We start from the raw sequence: 17,301 nt of genomic DNA on the forward strand, positions 1-17,301 counted from the left end.
AGTTTGTGATCCTCAGGATTTCACTCTCAAATTCCAACTCAAGATCTTTCGTTTGCTTCGTTTTTTCTCTAAGAATTTCTCTCTCAAAACCCAAGTCAAGTTCTCTCAGATTAAAGAGATCGAAAGAGATTTAGCAGCCTGCATTTTAAATGTCCAATTTATAATTATGCAACTTAACCATTATAGGTTTATATTTAGTACGAAATAGAGTATTTGGAAATCATTTCCAGCTTAAGAAACCCTGTATTTTCTGAAAGAGATTCATTTAGGAAAAGTGACTATCGTTACTTTAAGGGCTCTGACTATAGTCAAAAAAATTGTTAAGGAATCTGAAAGATAACTTTTGTTTTTGGTTCCTTGACATTTTTAACAAAAAACTGACTTTACAAGCTGTTTGGAAATTCATTCTGTCAATAGTAATTAAGAATTTAATTACAAAAATGACGTTATGAAGTTTAAAAAAGACGTTAATAAAATGTTATATTACCCTCTTTTACAAAAAATCTAAGTTTCAATGGGTAATTAACTTTTTTCTTTCGAAATGTTTTTAAATTGTCTGCAAAGAATTGAACTATTTCAAACTTTTCCGAAAAACTTTCTGAATTGATGTATCCAAAAATTATAACTGTTTTTTTTACGAAAAAATTGGGATGAAAATTTGAAGCTTTTACAAAACTTTTCCGAAAATTTTATTTTTTTGTTTGGTTAAGAATACACCTTATAACGCAAAAAAATTTCGAAATGTTTTTTCTTCGCCGATAATAAGCTCTTCAAAGTTGAAATATTCTTCTTCGCAAAAATCTCCATTTTCCTCCTCATCAATTTTTTTTTCATTGCGATTTTTAAATCTTCGGATTCAGGAATAATTGGCTTACAGAAAATGTATAACATGCCATAGTTTTGTTGGCTACATCAGGCAGAAATCTGCATTTTGTACATGGCAAATATGAAAAATTCACTATGGTCAAAGTCCTTAAATAAACCTTTTTATAAAGATAGATGGATAGATCTTACACGTTCAGGTTACGGAATGGGTCCTACTCCTTTCGAAGCAGGAGTCCCCCTCTCTTACGAGTAGGAATTTATACTCAATACGTTGCTGATCCTATGTACGCGAGACACAGGTATCATGTTGCTTAATGATTCGTACACTGGAACAGAGCGAGAAATATCTACCCGCACTCTTATATCAGAGTTGCGGTACCCTGTTCTCCTAGAATGATAAGGGTTAAACCCAGCGAAGGTACACTCACTTGCAGTGAGTAACGCCCCCTCGAAAAAACGCCAGTGTTATGAGGGAAAGTATTCATTAATTTTCCCGCCCTCTCAAATAGACGCCCTCTCAAATAGACGCCATCTTCGAATAAACGCCTCCTCCTCTGTAGAAGTACCGCTTATTTGAAACAGGTAGCTGTATAAAAAAGTGTGAAGAAAAACTTCGATATTTCATAATAAGTAATAGTTATCAGACAGTTTCAGATGAGTATAATATGAGAAATATTTTACGAGTTCCGAGATTGTTCCGTACAATATTGTCCGAGCCGGGACGAGTGTAATATTTTAATATTGTACGAGTAAATGTCTGATAACTGGTTTATCGGTGACCCAAAAAATGCACTTTTTGTGTTGGAAAAAAGCGTAACTTTTAATACAATAATGACCGGTTAGTGAGTGCTGTACTGAGAAATATTGCCCGAGGTCAAGTAACAACCGAGCTTGCAAGGTTGTTGCGTTGACCGAAAATATTTTTTTGATCGCCGATAATTGTACTTAATTAGTATTCAATATCCGATGATCTTCATACATCAATCGTAAATCACAATTAGAAACTTACACTATTTTGACGACTTTTCCGACGTCATAAGTGGTGACGATAAATTCGTCGAGTTGCGATCTTTTGAAAGGTCTTTTGTGTGTTCGTGATGTCTTCAACTCTATTTTCTCTGAAAAGGAACAAGCAATTTGACTTGGATATTATTGTATTTTCTTGACTTGAATAATGTTCCTTACGTAGAATATTTTTGAGCAAGACTTAAACGTGGTTTCCACCAGTGCGACAGAACTATCGCACTATGCAATAGAATCTTTCTCAATAGTGCTCCGCGACGCATACGTCATAATTTTTACTTTACACATTTTGTTTCACATTTGTACGAGTTACAATCCCATAATTCAATGTGGCTCAATTACAATTACACGTAAGTTGTTCAACACTCAATTTCATTCTTTTTAAAGGATTGAACTTGAAAGTCGTCATTGATTATGCTTCAACTCTATTTTCTCTGAAAGGTACAATCAATTGGATCTAATAAGAAAACAGGTAAGTCGAAATAATAAGCAATATTGCTATTCTTTCTTGACTTGCATTATTATCTCCTCTTGAAACTTTCATATGACTAATTGTTTTCTTACAAACTTTCACTTTTTATTGTTTCTGAAAGTGAAAATTGTACTTGAAAGTTGATCCAAATGAAAATTAGGGAGTTTAAAAGATAAATCCAGATCTGCTGACCTTTGAATACTTAACTGGATGGAGCTTCCATATAAAAGGAAGTGTGTCCAGTTATGAAGTTGATCACTTTACTTTCTATTCTGGTTGACGATCAAATGTTCTGAAAGTCGAACTTTCGAAACATGGTGGACTGACTACTCTTAGGTTCCAAATAAACAGGGGGGGGGTTCGAATAAAAGTGGTGGGGGGGGGTTTGAAAATTTTGATAAACAGGGGGGGACCTAATTGCCAGGGGGGGTTGATAATTGTACTTCTGAAACCGAAAATCTTTGACAGCTGAAAATATTCTTGAAAATTAATAAACGGGGGTCCTAATAAGGTCCGGAAAAATTTTCGAAAAATTAACAAGCGAGGAAGGGGGCGTTTATTTGAAACCTAAGAGTAGTCGCTTCTAAACTGGACACACTTCCTAGGGAAATCTGTGAGCATTTAGCCTTATCTAGTATGTAGATGAATATGATATTTCCCAGCTAGCACACAACGTTGTTTCAACGTTCATCTAACGTTATATGGACGTTGTGAACGTTAGATAAACGTCGAAAAAACGTTATGTGCCAGCTGGGTTGTGACATAATCAAATAAAGCAAATGACGTACCACTCGTGCTACTTTCGCCGACCAAAAAAATGTAGATGTTGGCCGAGGTTCCGGAGTTCAATCGGTCACCAGTCTTCACTCGAACCAAGTAATTTCTTTCTTCAGCTGAAAAATGATGAAAGTGAAAAGTGAGTTGAGGTAATTTAACTGAAATTTGTCAGTTTCGAACTTTATTCTACACGCTAATTTATTAGAACCTTGAATTTGAGAAAAATTGAAGTAATTATTTTTCTTCCCAGATTTAAATTAGAGAAAAAGCACGTGCACCAATTTTTATAGCCCATAAAATGTTCTGCATATAAAAGCGAATTTATTTCAAGAACGCCAAAAAGAATAGAAGAGGCTTAAAATTGTAAAATAAAAATAAGCCAGGGTCAGCCAAATAAAATGTGTGTATACACACAGCTAAACGTTTCTTCATAAGAGCTAGTCAAGTCTAAAGTAAAATGATCATGGATGGTTGCACTTCTCTAAAATTTCAAGGATTATTTTTGTAGAGTAAAAGTTTTAAGCTCAAAACAAAGAAAGATATGACAAAGCCTATCATATTTAATAGCATAGCAAAATCATTCTTCGAGATAAATAAAAAAGCAAAAACATATTGATTTTCATCAAAACTCTTCGACATACCTCTTAAGTTGTTCATTTCGATAGGGGAATCATCTTGGTGACTCAATGGTGCAATCTCTTCGTTCTCTACCAGTGGTTTCGCTTAAAAGAAAGTTGTAATACAGGATGATGATCGACTAAAAATGATGACCCATGTATTTGTCCAAATTCACCATCAAAGCGTTACTAGTAAAAGTAGGGGTTAGTTTGGGGGTTAAGAGTTTAATTTGCCAGGCCTAATTAGTGGGTCCTGCTTAAAAAAAAATCTCGAAATTATATCTATTTCCGAACCAATCACATGCGGTTGCGCCTAACGAAGATGTTACGGATCCTAATTAAGGGTTGCACGGTATACCCCTATATGAGCTATGCCATTACTTATGACATTCTTACAACAGAAACTTGGGAGAAAAATGTTATTGTTTTAAAATTATGTAATAACCTAGTAATATTAATAGTTAATTATAACAATTAGTACAATTTCAAGCATATAGGGAATGGAATGAGACCTCGATATTTTACTTCCTAACCATGAGGTGAGTGAAAACTTAAAAATCTTAAGAAACTTTTTTTTGTGTTTTCAAATTGGGTGTATGAGAATGGTTTGAGGTGCAAGCTTGCTTTTTATGCTTTGTTTTTGAGTTGAGTATTTGAATCATGCAGATGACCAGCAAGCCTTCTCACCTCTACATCCCAAACATGTTAAAGATTTTCGGAATGATGATCTACGCTTATTTTTTTCTGAAAGTTGAAAAATTGGAAAGAAAACTGTTGAAAGTTGAAAAGTCTTTGGAGGGAAACAGGACCTTAAGTAGCTTTTAATGAAAAATGCTAGAAGATGAGTATCTTCTCATGATTCGGCTCAGTATCTCCAAGGGCCCTAACTATTCTCCCATATAGTATTAAACATTCCAACCTCCTAAACTCTACTGCACTCTTTCAGAAAAAACCACACATAAGGGTCCATAGGTATTGGAAAAATTGTGAAAAACTGTCTTTTTTATTGGGTAAATTCTTTAGTGTCCATAGGGACACCTATTCGGAAAATCGAAATGTCCAGGGGTAGATCACTGAAAAATACGGTATCCTCGAGCCCGCCAAAAAACGATGTTTTTCTTGAAGAGCCCATTCTTGAAGAGCCCATTCTTAAAGATCTCTACTCCGTTTGAAAATATTTTCAGCAGAAGTTTTTACTTACTTCTTTTTGGTAATTTCATTTCTTCAGTTTTTCCATCATCATTATCAATTTCATCATAGAAACCAGGTATTTCGATTCCTTCCATGGAGAAAGGAGTGGTTTCTACTCGCGCTTCTGTTGTAGGAATCACTAAATCACCTGGAAAATAAAATAAAATTATCTTAATATAGCTAAAACATAATCATTTTTTAACTTAAATTTACACATTTTTTATAAGAACAAACTTTGTAAGAACAAAAGGCCAAAATATCAAGGTTCAACATTAAGAACTTTAAAACACCTAATTTCTTAGAAAAATTGACAGTAATACTCACGAAATGTTAAGAACATTTTTAGACTTAAAACTAAAAAACTTAAGAACATTGGAAGGTTTCAAAATATTTTGATGTTCTTATAAGCGCTCTTTGTAAAAAAACGAGTCTTGAAATTCCGGTTAAATATATCTCCAGGATTTAAGATCTGATCAAAATGCGGGCTCAAAGTGAATAAAACTTCTGGTTTCATGCTGTTTTTGCCCTCATTCATTCAATTTTACTAAAAAAATTACTTTCAACCATTACAAAAAAAGACAAAACAATCTATAATCTAAGTCGTGACGTAATCTAGTAACAAATTGTTCAAAATTTGCCACTGCTGTTTCCGTATTAAACGTTACGCCATGAATATCATGAATTCAAAGTTTGAAATTTTCTATTGTTAAGTTATGGGAAAATTTATGGAGAATTAAATTGAGAAAAAACTTTCTACCTTCAATCTCATCGTCCATATGCAGTGGAAGGAGATCGTCCAGATTCCCAAAAGAATCGTCAGCTTTTAATTCCATTATTTCAATCTCATCCGAATCAGCCTGGAAAAGTCGAATATAAAGATTTTCTTATCTTGTCACCAATATTTAAAGCTTTAATCGATTTCAGCTAAAACGACTAGTTCAGGCAAGCCATTATCTTGGCAAAAACATAATCTAAACTGTAGAAAACAACTCGAAAAACTAAGAGGAACTCTCGTCTAAAATAAGTCTGAATTGAAGACATCCGATCGTTAAAGGATGACACGTGATTTTAATTGACACGTAGTTCGCACAATGTTTACATTTTACTACTTTTAAGTCCCTTTAAAAAACATTCACTTCTGCAAAGCTGTAATAAGCTTTGTGAATATGAACAGATATCTTGAAAAATCTCTGAATTAGAGACCAAAAAACACTCTAAATGACAAAGATTGTGTCTCTAGATCTCAACTGGACAGATATTATCAACAAACGAAAAATTTCCGACACTGATTCTCACCTTCACTTCAACATCTCCAGAACCACGGAATCTCGGTATCTCAAATGTTGGAAAACGGAAAGAAAATCCACGAGAAGGTGATTTCGTTTCTTCATCCAGAAGAAGAGGAACACCTGATTCAACGTTCGATTCTGTTGATGGAATTATCATTTCTTCACCAAGATCTGTATGGGAGAAATTAATAGAACATATTTTTTAATAAGAACAAACGATATAAAAACATAAGGCTTCGATGACCAAAATATAAAGAACCTGTTAAAATCTAATTTTCAGCCATAATTCATGCTTATTTATATGCTTGAACTTTGATTTGTTCATTTTCTTAGCGTTCAATCAAAATTTTGTATTTTTAAGTCAGAACATTGTTTCGGCTCAAAAAATGAAAGTTTTCTTTGAAATTTGCCGCCGCAGGTTTTAAAATAATTGGTCCAAGAAAACCGAAACAGCTTTAAAAGCAATCCTAAAAAGGTCAGCGTTTTAGAAAAGCTGCACAAATTTGCTAAGAATTTCATGCTCTTTCAGATGGTACCAATCATTTTCGTTTATTTTGATTTTTGAAAATCAGCTATTTCTCTACCCCTTATTTCCCTTGAAGTTTTACCTATGGCATCACTATTTTGTCATAAAAAGTTTTCCCGGGCCTAATCCGCGTCCCCCCTCTCAAAAATATCTTGTAATTTAGGAGTGGGCTATACAGAGTGATTTTTCAAAAAAATGTCAAACTAAATTTTTTTGAGGTCTAAATTATAAGTGTATAAGGATCAAATAGAATTTTTGAACAAAAATGAAGAAAAAAAATGTGGGAAGCCTTTTTGTAGACTAAAGTTTGTGCCCTCAAATCAATCTTTTTCCATCTACCCAACTACCCAAATTTTGTTGGAAACGAGACACACAGTGATCGAATTCCGCTCAAATTTAGCACATTCACTTCTCAGGGACAGAAATAAAGTATATCAAAACATTTATTCGAGAAATATAATTTTGGACATTTTGGGCGTAGCCCAAAGCCTTTACGCAGGCAAAAAAGAGGAAGGCTTGACTATAAAGGCGAGAAAACATTCTTTCCTGCTTAAATTTGGCACATTACCTCTTCAGGTGAAGATTTGTCAGTGTAAATTGTGAAATCTTAAAAATTTTATTTTTCCTACCTAGAGGGAGTGACTTCTCGTCCTAAATATATGAAAACTTGACAACCTTTTTTTCTATAATCTTGAACAACAGAAAATCCATCAAAATTTATGTTTGTGAATTGTAAGCACTTCTTTTTTTATATCTGAAATAATGTAAATTCTCGTAGAACTGCCGACAATTTGCTCTATGTGATAGGAACACTTTCCTTGATTTAGCACTACTAAGTTCAGAAGACGTAAAAAGGGATCTGAAAGCGGAAAACTGAAACTTTTTCATGAATTTCGACTCTGAAAGGCTTCAAAACTGTTCTTGGGATCAAGAATACCAATTTCTAGAGGGAACTTCAATTGAATTACACGATTTATGAATGAGCCCTAGCCCGTCTATATTTCCCCTTTTTTTACGGACATCGAAACAATTATTTACGAAATAACGAATTTACTTTGGGAAATATTCTCAGGATTCGTCAAGATAGATAACTGAGGGTAGGTATGCAAAACTTTAGGGCAAAAATATTATTCCAAAGTTTTCTAGAGCTACCCAATCCTTTTTGCCCTTTTTGGGGTTTAGCCACGCCCTAAAACGTCCGATAATACAAATTTTTAAATAATACTGACAAAATGTTATTATTGTTATTCAAGGAGGACTTGTACCAAATTGCAGCAAAATTTAATGATTTTGAAGGTTTCCAGGTCAAATTGGGGATTTTTTGTCATACTTTATATGAGTCTAATAGGGGGGGGGCAGAAAAGGGGCTCCCACATTTTTTATATTTAAAATATCTCAAAAATTATTTTTGATCCTGCCTAGATATGCCATACGGAGCTAAAGAAAATTTAGTTTGACATGATTTGACGAAAATCAACCTGTATAGCCCACTCCTAGAATATACTGTTCTTTGGAATAGACTAAAAATGGCTAGGTCGTAGAAAAGATGTCACGGAACCCCAGGCTTGGCCCTCAACTATTATGCTTATAAAAAATTAAGAGTGTATTGGTCAAAGTCGTGAAAAATACATTTTAATCATCATGTTGTTATTAATTGACTAACCTTGGTCTTGATGTGGAGCTTCTTGTGAGCTTTCAATATGTTGGTCATCTTTTGGTTCAGCTGTTCCTTCATCAGAATCTCCTGGTTTTGAGCTCCTCTTGAAGCTTGGAAGAGATGGTAAGCTCAAGTTCAAGCTCCACTTGCCAGAACTGGAAATATCATCAGGATCTGCAATATCCGGAGGTTGAGACTCAACTTGAGCTTCTGTTTCAGGAACAATCACCGCATCTCCAGAAACTGTATCCTCTTCCCTGTCACTCCTTTTGAAGCTTGGCAAGGATGGTAAATTCAAACTCCATTTGCTTGATGAAGTAGATGACGAATCAGGACCTTCGACATCAGTTGGTTGAGATTCGACTTCCCCCTCCACCTCAGGAACAATCACTTCATCTTGCTCTTCATCTTGCTCATCAACGCCAGCTTTCCCGCTTCCTTTGAAACTTGGTAGGGATGGTAGGTTAAGGTTCAAGCCCCATTTACTTGAAGTTTTGCTATTATCGTTCGGTTCTGCAGTCTGTTCTTCCTTTTCCTGTTCAGTATCATCGCCTTTTTCTATATCATCACCTTTGATTTTTCCGCTCCCTTTGAAACTCGGCAATGAAGTTAAATTCAAGCTCCATTTACTAGAAGATGTTTCGTCTGTGTTTGGCGTGTCTACATTAGGTTCATCAGCCTTCAATTCACCATCATCAACCATTTGAGGAGTTTCGTTGTCTTCATCTTTTTCATTGATATCCGCATCTGTTTTAGCGCTTCCTTTGAAACTTGGCAGCGATGGAAGGCTAAGATTCAAACTCCACTTACTTGAAGTCTTTCCTTCTGGCGTTGAACCACTATCAACTGAATCTTCAGGTTTTGGCTCAATTGGACTATCTACCCGAGGATCAGCTTCAATCTGATCTCCATCATTGATATCTGCTTTCCCGCTTCCCTTGAAGCTTGGCAAGGATGGTAAATTCAAACTCCATTTGCTTGATGAAGTAGATGATGAATCAGGACCTTCGACATCAGTTGGTTGTGATTCGACTTCCCCTTCGACCTCAGGAACAATCACTTCATCTTCCTCTTTCTCCTTTTCATCAGCGCCAGCTTTCCCGCTTCCTTTGAAGCTTGGTAGAGATGGTAAAGAAAGATTCAAACTCCATTTACTTGATGAATTAGAGTCGGTAGCATCGCCAGCTTCTGGAGCTTCTGTTTCGATTTGAGAGTCCTGTTCATCAGGAACGACATCACCTTCAATCTCAGATGTAGAATCAAGTTCTTTTTTACTACCACCAAATTTCAAACTTGGTAAACGGAATCTGAAACCTCCTTTAGAAGAATCTCCATCAACCTTGGTCTCCTCGACATCTTCGTTTGGTTCCTCATTTTCAATCTCATTTTCATCTGATGGAGTTTCTTTATCCTTATTGCCTCCGAATTTCAGACTAGGTAACCTAAAGCCAAATCCAACCTTTGCTTTCGAATCAGCTTCACCCTCATCACCAGGAGCTGATTCAACCGGGTCTTCTACCTCTGGTACGACAATCTCTTCGTTAGAATCAATTTCTCCTGAAGGTTCTTCCTGATCATCTTCAACTTTGTCGCCTTTAGATGTTCCAAATCCAAGACTTGGCAAACGGAAACCAAACCCAAATCCTGATTTCTCTCCATCAGATGCTGGTTCACCCAGCTTTGGCAATTCAGGTTCTGCTTCAACTTCTCCTTCCAGTTGAGGAACGATGACGTCTTCATCGCCTAGAACTTCTACGTTTTCTGAAGGTTTGTTTTCTTCCTTTCCACCGAATTTGAGTTGAGGCAATCTGAAACCGAATCCTGCTTTTCCATCAGCATCATCTACATGTTGTTCATCCGGTTCTTCTCCTTCAACAATCTTCTCATCAGATACATCATCATCATTTTCTCCACTCTTCTTTGATCTTCTGAATTTCAAATTTGGTAAGGAAAACGCGAAACCGGCTTTGCCAGTATCATCATCAACATTTCCACTGGAGTCACCACTTTGTTCAATATCAACGGCTTCTTTTCCGGAGCCTTCCGTTTCTTCACTTTCCTTTTCTTCAGGTGTATCCTTCTTTCCACCGAATCTGAAACTTGGAAGCGCAAATCCAAAGCCAGTTGTACCAGAATCACCATCCCCTTGAACATCTTCAGCATCTTCAACTTCCGGCAATGGAACATTATGGGCAGGTGAAACACCCATCGAATACAACTCAATGAAACCTTGTTTTCGTTTATCAAGGCGAGCCAATGCGATGAACTTTGTCTCCATGATTTCCTTGTCTTTTGCATCGATGTCAGGGATGGCAATGTCGACATTCGGAGAATCGATCGACTCATTAAAAGGTTGTTCAGGAATACTGATTTCAGTTTCTTGCTGGTTGTCCACGGATAAATTCGGGCCGTCCAAAGTTATTTCAGGATCATTTATTGAGATTTCCGAGCCACTCAGAGTCCCTCCAGGACCATCAAACGCTACATTTGGGCCGTCCAAAGAAGCTTCAGGGCCATCTAAGGACAGGCTAGGGCCGCTCAAAGATACATCAGGGCCGTCCAAAGATGGCTCAGGTCTGTCTAAAGCCACAACTGGCTCGCTTAAGGATACATCAGGACCGTCCAAAGATACTTCAGGACCGTCTAAAGACACAACTGGGTCGCTGGATACACTAGGCTCTTTCAAAGAAATTTTAGTGTCGACAAGGTTTGAGGATGCTTCTATAGGATCAGATTCCAAAGCTGAATCGCCATCAGGTTTTTCACTGACCAGAACATAATCTAAATTCCATCCACCGAATATTCCTTGGCCATCATTCCCGATTCTAGAAAAAAAAGAATAGAAATCAACGAGGAAAGAATAATATGGGAACAAATGGAGTTGAGCTATGAATCTCTGGATTTGTGGTCCTGGATCAGGTCGTATATAGATAGATAGAGTCGCTATTTTACATGGTAATCTACAAGTTCTTTCGATTGTTTCCACGGGGTTCGGTTCGCGGCCAGACGGATGGGCTGAATTTTGGAAGGAGCCAGGATTCAAACCGCAAACCCTTGGTTTGACCACTGGGCCATCGCTCCTTCAGTGGAATAGGTCGAAGTGTGATTAGAGTAGTTGAACAGGTCTTGATGGATTGATTAAACCAATTTATAAAAATAGTTTCTTTAGACAAGATACCTTATTTTATTGATTTGTCCGAGGTCGTGTGTGCTAACTTCAAAAACATCCAATTGGTTCCTTGAGAAAGGCGAAGCGTTCCCAGAAATTTCATCTTTCAATTCAAGTTTTTCTATGAATAAGAACAGAAATGTCTTTATTGCCTTCAGAGAATTCAAATGCCAATTCAAAAATATAGGTCAGTCATAATACAAAAACAAAAATTTAGGACATAAGTTACGAATTTGGTGGATGAGATCTATGTCTTTGAAATTGAAAATGATTTATTTTCACACTAAGTGTTTTCAAATGGATTTAATTTCACCAATGAACCAAAGTTACCTGAAACGCCAATTTGCTGGATGGATTGATAAACGTGGATTTAATTTCGCGTTACGCAATTTCGCAGTTTTTTCTTTCTCTAAGACCCAAAATGTTGCGCGTTGAAAAATTGGCCTTACTAAAAAGCATACAAAAACTTACCACTTTCTCCTTTGTCGCCAAAGAGATAAATGAAAACTTTGGAGTATGTTCCTGCGGTAAAGTTGTTCGATGTTTTCACTTTCACAATGTACGTTTTTTGCTCACCTATTGGAAAGTTAAAAATTTTTTGAGCAAATCGATCTTGATACAGTTGTTGACGCTCTCTTATTAGATACCCTACAGTTAACTACGCTCTACTATTCAACACGTCCCCTCATGTGATGAAAATCTAATTAGAGAGCGTCAACTGCAGGCCCGGCGGAACAACCGTGAAATTCTCTAGGAATTCGAGAAAAAAACTCTCATTTTGCTCAAAAGCGGGGAGGCTGAAGTTTCCCCAGTCTCCCCGCTTCTACCGGGCCTGAACTGTATCTTTTTTAAAAGAAACTTATGATAAAATTATACAGCATTCTTTTCTAGCAATGAAATTTTGAAGTGTTCTAAATTAATTTGATCATGCGAAATTTGAATTCAAGAGTGGCAGATGCAGAACGCTGTTCTTTGGTAGAAATGTGAATTTTATGAACCCTTGATCACCGTCTTCTGAATGTGGAAGACCCTTGGATAAATTTTCTTGACTCAAGTCAAGTCATTGGGCTTTTCCAGAAATAGTCTGTACCCCCTATGTTGAGGAAGTGTGACGTCCAGGGTGGTCTGGAAAATAAAAAATCCAGGGTGGTCAGTAAAAACGGGTTAAAAATCCAGGGTGGCCAGTATAACGAGGTCGAAAATCCAGGGTGGTCCAGAAAATTGGAGAAAAAAATCCAAGGGGGTCCTGAAAAATTAGGAAAAAATCCAGGGTGTCACCTTTAAAAAAAAGACCTCAACATAGCGAGTACAATTTTATAGCCCATTACTTATACCATTGTAAAAAATTAATTTAAGTACCTTTCGGTGTTGCTGCATCTTCTTCAATAGATTCAGATTCTGGATCGACCTCTGCTTGGATATCGCTTTCAGTATCTTTATTTCGTCCGAATCTTAAGCTCGACAAAGTGAATCCGAAGCCGGCTCTTCTACTACCATCAGGTTCATCAGGTTGATCAGGAGCAGATTCTAAGTCTCCTTGTATCTCTGGTAAAACAATTTCTTCCTCGTGAGCATCAAGTTCTCCTGATGAAGTTTCTCCATTCTTTTTACCTCCGAATTTCAGACTTGGTAAACTGAAGCCAAATCCAACCTTTGCTTTCGAATCAGCTTCACCCTCATCACCAGGAGCTGATTCAACCGGGTCTTCTACCTCTGGTACAACAATCTCTTCGTTAGTATCGTTTACTTCTGATTGAGTTTCCCCAGAATCTTTCTTTCCACTGAATCGAAGACTGGGTAGTCTAAACCCAAAGCGTCCTTTGTGATCAGAATCAACACCATCATCTCCAGGTACTGATTCCACTCCATCTTCTATTTCCGGAACAATAATATCTTCTTCAGTGTTTGATTCTCCTGAGGGAGTTTCTACATCTGCTTTACCTCCGAATCTCAGGCTTGGCAAATTGAATCCAAAACCAGATTTGCCAGAATCAGATTCTGAATCTTGCAGCTTTTCTTGATCATCAGACGTGCCAGCATCATTTTCTTCCCCTCCTTTACGTCCAAATTTGAGACTTGGTAAACTGAAACCAAACTTGAATCCTGATTTCTCTCCATCAGATACTGCTTCGTCCAGCTTTAGCAATTCAGGTTCTGCTTCAACTTCTCCTTCTACTTGAGGAACAATGACATCTTCATCGCCAAGAACTTCTTCATTTGCCGGAGATTTGCTTTCTCCCTTTCCACCAGATTTGAGTTGAGGCAATCTGAAACCAAATCCAGACTTTCCATCAGAACCATCAGGTTCATCTGCTTGTCCAGTCTCATTCGACTCATCTTTGTCTAACTCCTCTTTCTCATCGGAATCTCCATCTTTCTTTCCACCAAATCTGAGACTTGGCAAACTGAAGCCAAAACCAACTTTTCGAGAGCGATCCTTTGACTTCTCGTCAGAGAGCGTTTCACCAAGTTCACCAGACTCTGTAAGTTCTGTGTCTCCGGAATCTTTGAGAAGAGCCTCTTTAGGGTCATCAGTCTTGTCACTTTTTCCAAATTTGAGGCTTGGAAAGCGCAATCCGAATCCAACTTTACCGGATGCATCAGTAGAATCGGATTCCTCTTTTTGATCAGCTTCTTCTTCCTTCACTTGAGATTTTTCTTTACCGTCATCATTGCTAACTCCTCGTGTTCCAAACTTCAAACTTGGTAAACGGATCCCAAAACCTGATTTACCGACATCTTTGGGATCTTCAGAAGTATCCTTTCTCGGTTCACCAGGGTCAACTTCCCCAACATCTAGTTCTTTTTCGTCACCTGCAGATTTCTCATTTTTTCGACCTCCAAATCTGAGGCTCGGTAAGCGGAATCCAAAGCTAGCTTTCCCATCGGAACCATCAACATCAGATTCAGTTGGCATGTCGGGAGCGGATTCCATTTTATTTTCTGTCTCAGGAACCACAATCTCTTGGTCTGTAACCTCAGCATCGTTTGAGATTGTAACGTCATCTGCCGATTCTTTCTTTCCACCAAATCTGAAACTTGGCAAACGGAATCCGAAGCCACCTTTTCCATCACCTTCAGATTCACCAGATTGTTCAGCAGGAACAGATTCAACCTCTCCTTCTACATCAGGAACAATGATCTCATCTTCGTCAGAGTTATGAGGCTCTTCAATTTCGGTTTCATCGCTTTTCTTTCCTCCAAATCTGAGGCTCGGCAAGCGAAATCCAAATCCAGCCTTGCCAGCATCACCATCACCTTGAACATCGATATTTTCACCATCTTCACTATCTTCAACTTCCGGCAATGGAACATTATGGGCAGGTGATACACCCATCGAATACAACTCAATGAAGCCTTGTTTTCGTTTATCGAGGCGAGTCAATGCGATGAACTTTGTCTCCATTGTGCTTTGTGATTCCTCAGGTTGGACTTCAGAGTCTCCATCAGGTTTTTCACTGACCAGAACATAATCTAAATTCCATCCACCGAAGATCCCTTGACCATCATTTCCGATTCTAGAAAAAAGAAGAATATGATAAAATGTTGCAATCTAAACAACAGAGATCGGAGGCAGATATACGGAAAAAGAAACTTAAATAATTCAATTCAAATCAAATCCCATTCCGTTTATGAAAATAAAACATGATTTTCAAACTTAAAAGGCGATCCACGGCCCACGTTACGTCACATTATTTTTTAACTGGATATCACCAATATGGACTTGCTGTAGGGAGCGCCACGCCCTTTCAACATTCAAAAATACTTAAAATGGATGTTCATTACCTTATCTTATTGATTCGGCCGATTCCATACGTCACAACTTCGAAGACATCTAATTGGTTCCTTGAGAAAGGTGACGTATTGCCAGATATTTCATCTTTCAATTCAAGTTCCTCTATAACAAAAGTGAAGTGTTGAAAATGTTTTTCTTGAGTAAAAATCTGTAAAATTTAAAAAAAAGTATTCATGTAACATTTTTAGATGAACGTTGTATTAGTGTCAACTGAATAATGAACAAGGGAAAGGAGAGGAAAGTTTTTGATCTTCAGCCCCCGGAGCATTCGATCTAAAGGAGCATGTTAGTGCGGCCTAAACCCGATGAGGGGGGTACTAGGTTTGCGGGATGACGGGTTTGTGCCACCCGACTTTTGGCGATCGGGCCGTTATAGAGACCAAAATGGACCCAAATGGATTTGAAACCTGAATTTTTGTGAATTTTGTGACCCTTATTGGGATATTCTATAGAAATTTAGGCTTTAAGGTCACGATATACCCCTTAGTGGGATTTTTAAGATTCAAAAAAGCCCTTAAGGGCGGCACATACCCGTACCCTCCTTTTGCCTAGGTAATCCTCCCAATTAGGCCTTTATAAATTTGAGTATTTGGGTAGAGAAAAATTAAGCTCTTACGGCGCATATTTCTTGTCGTGTGTATAAATGAAATAAATGTTTTTGTAAGAGGAAAGTAACAAAGATTTCTTCAAATAACTATTTCAAAAAAACTGTAGCAAAGTTGAAAGCTCTCAGGACAAGAAAAAAAACTCACCGCTTTCTCCTTTGTCACCATGGAGATAAATGAAAACTTTGGAATATGTTCCTGCGGTCAAATTGTTCGATGTTTTAACTTTGACAATGTACGTTTGTTCTTCCGCTATTAATGAATGATAGCATACACATAATTAATAAAGATATCATATCATATCATATCATATCATAAAATTTGGCTGAAAAAGAAACTGGCTTAATTACAATTGACATCTAAGACTTTTCCATTCCAGCATATCTTTGGGATATGCACCCCTACAATTTCCCTCGACATTATGACATTTTACAGGCCAGTTAGCTTGACATCTATTGCTTGTAGATTGATGGAAAGGATTGTTAAAGATCAAATAATGAAGTTCCTAATAGATAAAAAGGTACTTTCCGAAAAGTAACACGGATTCTTGGGGAAAAGATCGACGCAGTCACAATTATTGAGTTATCTTTATAAATGTGCAGACTCAATATCAGAAAGTAAAGTGGTAGATGTTATCCATTTCGACTTTGCCAAGGCCTTCGATACAGTTCCACACCGCAGGTTACTCAAGAGACTCGACGCATACGGTATCAAAGGATTCACATTAGACTGGATCAAATCCTTTCCGTTGGATCGATATCAGTATGTCAAGGTAAATGGCAAACTATCCAAGGAAGGTAAAGTACTCAGCGGAGTATATCTACCTGAGGTTACAAGCTCTGATATGTACCTCTTTGCAGACGACACTAAGCTTGTTGAGGAGATAAATAGTGCTGAAGATGCCATTCGCTTGCAACATGAATCAACGCAATGGAAAGATGGTCAAAGGACTGGCTACTCCGATTCCACCCAGATAAATGCCATGTGCTAACACTGGGAAAATTTTGGAACATCAAACATGCCCATCCATATAAGACAGGTTAATCCTGGAGAATGTGGATCAAGAAAAAGATCTTGGAGTGATTATCGTCGGGGAATGAATTTTGAAGAAAACATCTTTGGTAAAATTTGAAAAAAAATCAAGAAAGCTAACTCAATCGTTGGTCTGATCAGCAGAAGTTTTGACTTTCTTTCACCAGAAACGCTTCCGTTACTGAAGATCAGACGTAAAATTGGTGATATGGTTGAAGTATATAAACATCTTCACGTTTATGATAAATCATCAGCCTGTCAAAAGTTTGTCCTTCGCGAATGCCCGAAACGTCAGCACGATTACGAACTACAAAGAAACTTT

At 37.3% G+C, this 17,301-nt stretch overlaps 1 protein-coding gene across 7 annotated transcripts in view; it reads right to left on the bottom strand.

The window, feature by feature from the left end:
• LOC136816369 (neuroblast differentiation-associated protein AHNAK-like) overlaps window positions 1–17,301 on the bottom strand; it is a 111,310-nt gene that overhangs the window by 71,801 nt on the left and 22,208 nt on the right. For all 7 annotated transcript variants that reach the window (XM_067072693.1, XM_067072697.1, XM_067072694.1 and 4 more), the window contains exons 13-24: window positions 16,095–16,199; window positions 15,333–15,444; window positions 12,906–15,064; window positions 12,018–12,122; window positions 11,556–11,667; window positions 8,384–11,202; window positions 6,202–6,365; window positions 5,663–5,762; window positions 4,916–5,053; window positions 3,739–3,819; window positions 3,109–3,213; window positions 1,835–1,943 (exon numbers count right to left, since the gene is read on the bottom strand). In XM_067072693.1, the coding sequence (XP_066928794.1) occupies window positions 1,835–1,943; window positions 3,109–3,213; window positions 3,739–3,819; window positions 4,916–5,053; window positions 5,663–5,762; window positions 6,202–6,365; window positions 8,384–11,202; window positions 11,556–11,667; window positions 12,018–12,122; window positions 12,906–15,064; window positions 15,333–15,444; window positions 16,095–16,199 (6,109 nt within the window). The remainder of the gene's footprint in view (window positions 1–1,834; window positions 1,944–3,108; window positions 3,214–3,738; window positions 3,820–4,915; window positions 5,054–5,662; window positions 5,763–6,201; window positions 6,366–8,383; window positions 11,203–11,555; window positions 11,668–12,017; window positions 12,123–12,905; window positions 15,065–15,332; window positions 15,445–16,094; window positions 16,200–17,301) is intronic.

This window comes from Clytia hemisphaerica, unplaced genomic scaffold, assembly GCF_902728285.1.
Source record: "Clytia hemisphaerica strain Z4C2 unplaced genomic scaffold, Clytia hemisphaerica genome assembly, whole genome shotgun sequence".
Lineage (NCBI taxonomy): Eukaryota > Metazoa > Cnidaria > Hydrozoa > Leptothecata > Clytiidae > Clytia > Clytia hemisphaerica.